This window comes from Leopardus geoffroyi, chromosome D4 (genome assembly GCF_018350155.1).
Source record: "Leopardus geoffroyi isolate Oge1 chromosome D4, O.geoffroyi_Oge1_pat1.0, whole genome shotgun sequence".
In the NCBI taxonomy this organism is placed as follows: Eukaryota; Metazoa; Chordata; class Mammalia; order Carnivora; family Felidae; genus Leopardus; species Leopardus geoffroyi.
Window position 1 is genome coordinate 55,821,104 of NC_059342.1, and position 8,637 is coordinate 55,829,740.

At 54.7% G+C, this 8,637-nt stretch overlaps 1 protein-coding gene across 1 annotated transcript; it reads right to left on the reverse strand.

Annotated features, from left to right (window-relative positions):
- Nucleotides 1-2,556: 2,556 nt before the first annotated feature.
- AQP3 (aquaporin 3 (Gill blood group)) lies at nt 2,557-8,637 on the reverse strand. Its single transcript, XM_045468278.1, has 6 exons — nt 8,453-8,637; nt 5,258-5,384; nt 4,759-4,896; nt 4,264-4,382; nt 3,718-3,935; nt 2,557-3,629 (listed from the first exon to the last, which is right to left on the reverse strand). The coding sequence occupies exons 1-6, from the start codon at nt 8,558-8,560 to the stop codon at nt 3,461-3,463; spliced, it is 879 nt and encodes a 292-aa protein (XP_045324234.1). The 5' UTR covers nt 8,561-8,637; the 3' UTR covers nt 2,557-3,460.

The following is an 8,637-nucleotide window of genomic DNA, read 5'->3' on the forward strand; positions in this document are numbered from 1 at the left end:
ATTTCAGTCCAAACAAGTCAAAACTTTATAGAAACATGGGCTCCTCCAAAGTGAGCTGTGGAGCGGACTGGACTCAGGAAGGACAGAGCTGAGGTGTGGGATCTATCTACCCTCCCACATGGCACCTCCAAGCACACCCTGTAAAGTGGATTAAGATACTTCCCTAAAGGGAAAAAAAAATAATTTAATTTAATTCAAAAATTAAAAAAAAAAAAAGATACTTACCTAAAGAAGATGAAAACATTTCTTTTTAGAACTTGCTATCAGCCACAGCTACTAATGGGAGGCATAGCCTGGACATGAGTAGGGAGGTGGGAAGCTTCCCTCCAGCCCCTGGAGGGGTCACATGCTGCTGCTTGGTTCATGTCCCTACCAGACCCTGCCTTCATTCACTGCTCCTTGCCTGGCCAGGCCTGAACCTTTCTCAAGAGGTCTGACCCTCCATCCAACACGGTCCCTAGGCTGCCCACTCCTCTGCCCTCTACACCTGTACATGTAACCCTCTTGTGTTTCTCTTCTATCTCTCTCCAAAAGCCTCCTCAAGTCAGGTCACAGCAAGCCATCACCCTGACTCCTCCTCCCCGTCTTCAGGAAATTCAAATTCCATGGAAGGAATCTGAAGCGGAAGAGGATGTGGAATTCAATGACCTTAAAAAAAAAACAGCCTTCAGCACCTCTCCACAACCACCATCCCCTCCTCTCCAATTCTGCAGGAAAAAATCATAAGGTGACATTTATTGACTATTTACCATCTGCTGGTCACTATGCTAAGTCCTTTTCATGAATTATCTTCTACTACCTCTTCCTCTCAATATCTCCCAATTCACAATTGAGGAAACTGAGGTTCAGGGAAAGAAAAATGACCACCCCAAAGTCACACAGCTAGAAAGAGGCCAAGCTGGGCCTGGAATCCAGGCTTGACTTCTCTTTAACCACTGCACCAAAAGACCTCCCCCCAGCCCCTGGCTGACTGGTCAGGATCAGCTACAGAATTTGAGAGGAAGGGATGACAGAAGGCATTGGGCATGCTGGGGAGGACAGCAGGGTGGGGGCACCAGAGGTAGGACTGGTGTAGCTGGAATGAAACTCTGAAGTCACATTCCCCTCCCAAGTCTGGCCCTTCCTCCCCAGAGGGCCTGGGAAGGGGACACTCCCTCTGGCTCAGGTCTCTCCAACATTCCAGACACACCTCTTGGGAGCTGGGGACAAGGAGGGGTTGGAGACCTGAGATGGACCAGCCTTCTACCCCCACCTCCCCAGAGTCCTGGCTGTGTGACCCTGCATTTGCCACCCACCCTCTCTGGGCCATGGTCTCCTCAACTATGAGGTGGCTGGGGAGCACCAGCTCAATCTCTAAAGACCACATTTCTCCTGCCAGACCCAGGGATCCTCTGGCTGCCCTGGGGTTAACTCTGCAGGAGGGCTAGGCTTGGGGCCCGCCTTCCCTTTTATTCCCAGTGAAACCTGAGGAGGATCTGGTGAGGCAGGGAAGTAGAAGGTGAGAAGTAGAAGGTGAGAAGGGGCACATGATTTCTTGACAGAGCTTCCTGGGCTCAGGTGTGCCAAGTCCATTGCCTCTCTGGGCAGTCAGGACACCAGCATCGGTCCAACCCCAGGCTTACGGACAATGGAGGTGTCTCAGACTGAAGAAGTGAGAAGAGCGGAGGGAGACAGGGATGAATGCAGTCCTGGGTTCAGACAACTAACTGCAGAAGATGGTGGAAGGGTGGGGAAGAGCAGGGGTGACTTTCTAGAGAAGACACTTAGAGAAGACCAGGAGGATTTCAGTGAATGAGCACTTTGGAGCAAGGGTCCAAAGGTAGGAAGGCGCAGAAGTACACAAAGTAGTCTGGGGTGATGCAGCACTGTGAGGGGAGCACTATGAGGGCATAGGAAGGGACCGTGGGCCAGGTCCTGGGGAAGCTGAGTGCAGGAGGGAGGGTTTGGGATTGTGTCTGAATTATCGGGCAGAGCCTTGGAAAGAAGCCCTCTTTTAACAGTGGTGCCAGAAAGATCCCTGTGGTCCTGTATAGTCTGGCTGAGGCCAGCCTGGAGGCAGGGAGGCTGCTAAGGGGGCTGTGGCCAAGGTCTGGGTGGAGGTAACAGAGCCTAAACAGCTGAGAGCTATAGAGGACTATACAGGTGACTAGTCTGATTGGCCTCCTCCAGCAACAGGGAGCTCACTACTTCTTGAATAGCAATCCTCCCCTTTGGGCAGCTCTGCCTGGGAGAAAGTTCTTTCCTAGGCCAGGTTCAAGCCTGCCTTCCTGGGATGATGTGTGGGTGCAGGGATCAGGAAGAAGATGCCACTCATTGTGTAGGAAGATGGAAGCTTGGGAGAAAGTGTGGGGCCACTGAGTTCAAGCTGAGAAGCTTGGTGAAGAGGCTCACTCACCTGTCTGTGGGACTTACTCTTGCCCCTCAAGCAGGGCCCGAGTACTGCCCCTAGGGTGCCCTGGCCCGGCTGGGCACTCTGGGTATTTGTGGTTGGACACAATGAAGCTCCTTAGCTGGCCCCAGGACAACAGCAGAGAAAACAGAGAGAAATTTCCACAATTGGCAGTTTTAGGCACACATTTTATTGTTTTTTATATATATATATATATATATAAAAGGCAAAAGAGTACATGTGTTGAGTGGAGAATTAAAGGGGTGAAGACCCTATTTTAAGTAGAGTCTCCCAACCCCCATCCTTAAAACTGTAACATCTACTATGTATATTTTTTAAAAAACCAAAAAACATGAAACTTATACCTGGACTTCACCCCACCACCACACATGCCTACATTATGACAGAAATACGTTCTCTGCTCCTACTTATGTACAGCCAGAGCTCCACACCTGGGCTGGGGTCTCCTCCTCCTGGTCCTACCTCCATATTCCCACCCTACCTCCCCCAAAGCCTGTAGAAACCCCCTGCTAGAAAAAGGGTGCACGCGCGTGCACACACACACACACACACATACACACACACACTCAGAAACACATATCTGGACCCTCCTCGACATGGAGCCCCCAAAACATGCAGACCCCTGGCACTTTCCTCACTCACAGAGGGGACATACCACAGATGGACCTTTCCCTAGGCTCCCCCCACAGCTAGAATCCTTTCCACTTGGTCCCTTGCCCTGATATCTAGGAAACCACACACACACACACACACACACACACACACACACACATACACACACACACTCAAACACCAGCTGCCTATTCTCACTTTTGGGGAGACAAAGAGATATGTTGGCCCTACTCCCTGTCCCAAAACAGCTTAAAGACAGTGTCCTAAGGTCCTGTTTGGGCAGGGTCCAGTGGGGAATCCTGAAGAAGGCCGTCCCACTGCGGGGGGGAGTAGACGGAGTTTCTTAGTCCGGGAGGGGGACCACAAAGGCTTCCAGGGAGCAGCCCCTGCACAGTCTGTGGCTGCTCAAGAGAGGGTGGGGAGGTGGCCCCTGGCCACTCAGATCTGCTCCTTGTGCTTCACATGGGCCAGCTTCACATTCTCCTGCTCAGTGGAGGGTGCAGGCTGCTCCAGGTGGCAGCCGATCATGAGCTGATACACAAAGACTCCCGCAATGGAGCCCAGGAGAGGAGAGACGATGGGCACCCACCACCAGTGTCGGCCAGTCCTAGGGACAGACACATGTGGTCAGGGGAGGGTGGGGCGGCAAAGGGGAGGCAGGCTGGGACAGGCTGGGTGGAGGGGGCTGCACTCACGTGAAGACTTCAGAGCCCCAGCCAGCAATGGCGGTGAAAAGGCGAGGGCCGAAGTCCCGGGCGGGATTGACAGCATAGCCAGAGTTGAAACCCATGGAAGTGCCGATAACGAGGACCACCAGGCCCACGGTGAAGGCCTCCAGGCCACGGGGGACAGGGTTGTTGTAGGGGTCAACAATGGCCAGCACACACACGATGAGGGATGCTGTGCCAATGAACTGGGGAATGGAGAGGACAGGATGAGGAGCTGTTCCTACCCTACCCTCTGGTCCCTCCTCTGTCCTTGGGCTCCTGGAGCCTTAACACTTCCCAAGTTCACTTCTCTCCAGCAGTGGTGCTGGCCCCTGGGGAACTAGCTGAAAATGAAGATTCCTAGGAATCTGCATGTTTTATAAGTACCTATCACCATGATTCTGGTGTCAGTGTCCCCACACATTGAGACAACCCTGCTATAAACAAGGAGTCCTGTCCCCCAGCCCCCCATGAGATGCTCAGAGCAGCTTGGTCCTCCTCTCTGTGTTCCCCTAATGAGTCCCCAGCCCATACCTGGTCGAAGAATCCATTGACCATGTCCAAGTGTCCAGAGGGGTAGGTAGCAAAGATGCCAGCTGTGCCATTGGGGCCCGAGACTACAAGCTCATTCTTGGCGAAGTCCCAGATTGCATCTGGTGAAAGATTAGACCCAGAGTGGGTGAGGGCAGAGGCTTACCCGGCTCTCCTCTCTCAGGTCAGGCCCACCCTTCTGGGGGATCGCAGGTGAGCAGCAGCACATCACTGCTGTATTACTCAGGAGTCTATGGAAGGGTGGCAGGGGCGGGGGGGGGGGGGCAGCGAGGTGGTGGATGGCCTGAGACTCTGTTGCCCAACTTGTTTCTTTCTTTCACCTTGTGCCCCCAACCTTGGTCCTGTGCAGTGAATGAGTGAGTCATAAACTCGGGGCCTGGGCAGGCCCCAGCTGTCTGTCATCAAAAGGCCTGGTGCCAGGAGGTCCCAAGCAGAGAAAGGGAGGTAGTGGAGGATGGCAGGGTGGGGAATGCTCACCATAATACAGCCCAAAAACAATTCCAGCACCCAAGAAGGCTCCCAGTGTCTGAGCCAAGGCATAGATGGGCAGCTTGATCCAGGGCTCACGTGCCAAGAAACACATGGCAAAGGTCACAGCAGGGTTCAGGTGGGCCCCTGGGAAGAGAGGAGATGGGACCTATTAGTCACTGTAACCTCCCACAGTTGGGGATCCCAGGATCTCTAACCTCCATATTCCCCTTCTTTGGCCTTAGGGGGCAGGGATGCAGAGAAGGGTTTCTTGTACTGGATGGTGAGTTGGACTATGTAACAGGCCAACACTGATAATCTGATTCCAAGGTGAGAGTCAGAGGTTCAAAGTGTCAAGTTCCTTCTCCACTCTCCACTTTAAAGGGCTCAAAGCTGAGGCCACGGCTATTCCCTGCCCTTGAGAATGGCCCCCACCACCTCATTCCCCAGTTGGGCACCCTGGGGAATGCCCTTGAAGGTAATGACTGAAGGTGGAGCAAGGCCTTACCAGAGACCTGGCCAGCAACAAGGATGCCCAGGGTGACAGCGAAGCCAAAGGCTAGGTTGATGGTGAGGAAACCACCGTGGGTGCCCCGGCTGAGCACCACCTGGGCCACGGAGCCACAGCCAAACATCTGTATCAGGAAATAGAACCAGGCAGCGAGAGTGAGGCCCAGCAACTCTCACTCCAGAAGGAAGGAGTAAATCCAGCAACCTCCACCTGCAGTCGTCAGAACAGGAAGCCATTCCTGGGGGGATCCAACCCAACCCCCTCCTGCTGCAACTGCACCCTGAAGAAGAAGCAGACATGCCCTCCCACCCACAATGCCCAAACTCTAACAGGGCCCTATGGAAGGGACTGCAAGCAGAGTCAATGACAGGGAGCCCAGAAGATGGCTGGACCATCTTCTCTGATTTTTCTGGAATCTCAGTAGGAGTGAGGTGTAAGGGAACAGCTTTTACCTTAGCATAGTTTGTCCTCCAGCCCTTCAGGTCTGGCCCACAAAGTGGGAAGGCTCTCACTCATCCTCCCACCGCCCCACCCCCACACTTGCCTCCTTCCTTGCCCCAGAGAAGAGCTGGATGGGAGTTGGGCAGGGGGCGGGCAGTGCCCACACAGAAATAGGGAGGAGGCCAGAAGTTAGGCTGAGTCTGCTTCTGGATCTGGAATGTCAGAGCCCCTGCCCCTGCCCCTGTTCCTGTCCCAGAGTCTCCTCTCCCCACCTTCCCTGACCTGACCTCAGGAATCCAGGTTCCCTACATAGATGTGGAGGTCCTGAAGACAAAGGTCTGAGTGGCCTCTCTCTCTAGCCGCGACCCAGGACTCAGCAGTGCAAGTGGAGAGACTGGCTCTAAGCTTTCTGACAGGGATGGAGGAATTCAAGAGGACTAAAGTCCCTGATGTCCTGCAAATACAGAACATCCTATTCCTCTTGTTCAAATGTAAAAATGTTTCTGTGCCAGCTGTAAAGAACTATCACCCTGAGCTCCCATAGTGTCCCCCAAAGCTGCTCAGACCCTGCCCTGGGTCTCCTCTTCTACCTCCCCATAACTAAAAGTTTTATGTCTACCCAGGGGGCAGTTTCCAAGACTTGTGCTAAGAGCCCTTGTCCATTCTGACAGGTCAGCATCCTGTTGTACTGGGTTGTTAAGCATTTTGATTATCATCCCTCAGAAAGACCAAGAGATAGTGAGGAAGCCAGCGGAGTGATGCGGGGCAAAGGTGTGTAGGCAGGTGAGAGCAAAGATCAGAGATTGTGAGTATGTCGGGGGGGGGGGGGGGGGGGGGGGGGGGGAAGGAGGCACATAGGGGTCTGGGGCACGCTGCCCTGCCTGGCAGGCCCTGGCCTCAGCTCCTTTCCTGCCTGAGGCCCAAACCTGGCTTCATCCCAGGAGACCTTGGAGGGAAAAGCTGTCAGAGCCAGTTCCACCACCTTGGGGCTAATCTTCCTCTTCCTCCCCCTCCTTCTCCCTCACTCCCCACCTCGATTTGTACCCCAGAGAAAGGGGCTCCCCTCACTCAAAGGCCAGCCCTGATCCTGCCACTGCAGGCTCTAGGTCCCCAACTCCCAGGGGTATGTAGGCAAGCCCTTCTCCACCACTCACCGATCTCCCGGGCCTAGCCCTCCTCCTCAGGCAGCCATTGAGGTTCTGCTTTTTCACTGACATCAGATGCCTTACACTCACCTGAGCCTGAAAGCCTTCACAAAAGTAACACCCTCTTTTTGTGGTTGGGGATAAACCAAATGATCCTGGGGCTCAGTGCAAGGTCTGACTGCTCCTTTGTGGCAGAGGCAAACTGAGATGTGGGAGGGGATGGAGAGGCCCCTCTGTGAACGTAGGAGACAACCTCCCCTGCGCTGGCATCTCTCGAACAGGGGGCTGGACCATAAATCAGATAAGCAGTGAGGGACACTAGGCTCTGGGGCAAGAGGGTGAAAAACACCTGCCCCTCTTCCCTTCTTGGCACAGGGAGACAAGGGATGGAGATGACGGGTAGGGCCACTAGTCTTGTGAGGGGCTGTGGATAAAGTGCCCCATCTGGCTCCTCCCTTGCTATTCCTGGAAGCCAGAGGTGAGTCTAAGAAGTTTTCTCCCCATGGCACCCATTCTACCACCATCACCCATTTGAGGTGGGCCACCCCAGCCCTACTTGCCTCTAGTTAAGCTTCCTAGTCTACAGGGGGCTGGCTGGTGTGCATCACCTACAGTGGGGGCTGGGGCAGGAACGGAAGAACCTATCCACTGCAATGAAGCAACTGAACCCAGAAGTAACCCAGGAGAAAACAGGTGTAACCACGTGAAAGGCTGAAAATCAGAGAGTAGCTGGGACAGGAAATGGAGACCTTGAGTGGTGTGTGCCTGTCAGACCCAAGAAATGCAAACAAAGTCACCCAGGAACAAGCTAGGGACGAAACTGGTGTAACCAAGGAGTGAACTGACCGAGGAGTAACCCAGGCAGGGGAAGTGGCCTACCCAGAGAACCCACAAACTAACTCAGAGGCTGTTAGAGGCTGGGGAGTAACTCGGTGTTTTGGCACAGAAGATGACAGCATGTGTCTGGGTGACTGACAGAGTCTGGGAGCCACTCAGCACAAGGGGAGCAACTTTAGCGACATCCTGTCCTCTGTGCCCAGGGCCCAGCTGCCTTCCACAGCCTCGTATCTTCAGGATCCTTCTTTCTTCCAATTCTGCTGTTTGCACCCTGTGTGCCTTCCGCCCTCTGCCCCCACCCGTGGAAAACTGTCCTTGCATCGGGGAACTTTTGGACTTTCTGAAGCTTAATTATTCATTAGGGGCCAGATATCCAGGACCCAAATAATCTAATAAGGGTCCATTTGCCAATGCCTCCACTGCCTCCCAGAGCTGGGACTCTGGGAACTGGGGAAAGTGAGAGCCAGAAGACGCTGGAGGTCTCAGACTGCAGGGGTGACTGCTGCCCCCAGCCTGTGGGTTGGGGCACTGGTGAGAGGGTAAAGGATCAGAGCCGTCAGTGGGAGTAACAGGTGGCACTCTGGCAAGTCAGAGCTGTCACAGACGGGGTTAGAGCTGTGGGGGAAGAGCACTCAGGAAGGGGTCAAGGTGGGGAGCAGAGCTGGGAGAGGGGTCGGGCTGTCTCGAAAAGCAGCCCCTCCCGTGAACAGAGGGGTCAGGGAGCGCGGGGGCTGGAGAGAGAAGGGCTTCTCCGGGCCCCTCCACTCACCACGAGGATGAGGGTCCCCAGGCACTCAGCCAGAGCCTGGCGAAGCAGCCGGTAGCGGATGTGGAGCATCTCCCCGCAGCGGGACACCAGCTCCTTCTGTCGACCCATGGCGGGAGTGGCGGCGGTGCGGGCGGCGGCGGTGCGGGCGGCGGGAGGACGGCCGGGCGGTGGCTGTGGCCCCGAGC

What these genes read in the sequence shown, in the direction of transcription:
- AQP3 (XM_045468278.1), bottom strand. Translation starts at nt 8,560, where the DNA reads ATGGGTCGACAGAAGGAGCTGGTGTCCCGCTGCGGGGAGATGCTCCAC. An exon ending in TGGGGACCCTCATCCTCGTG is followed by an intron (nt 5,385 to 8,452) that starts GTGAGTGGAGGG and finishes TTCCTGATACAG; the next exon opens with ATGTTTGGCTGTGGCTCCGT. An exon ending in TCAATGGATTCTTCGACCAG is followed by an intron (nt 3,936 to 4,263) that starts GTATGGGCTGGG and finishes TCCATTCCCCAG; the next exon opens with TTCATTGGCACAGCATCCCT.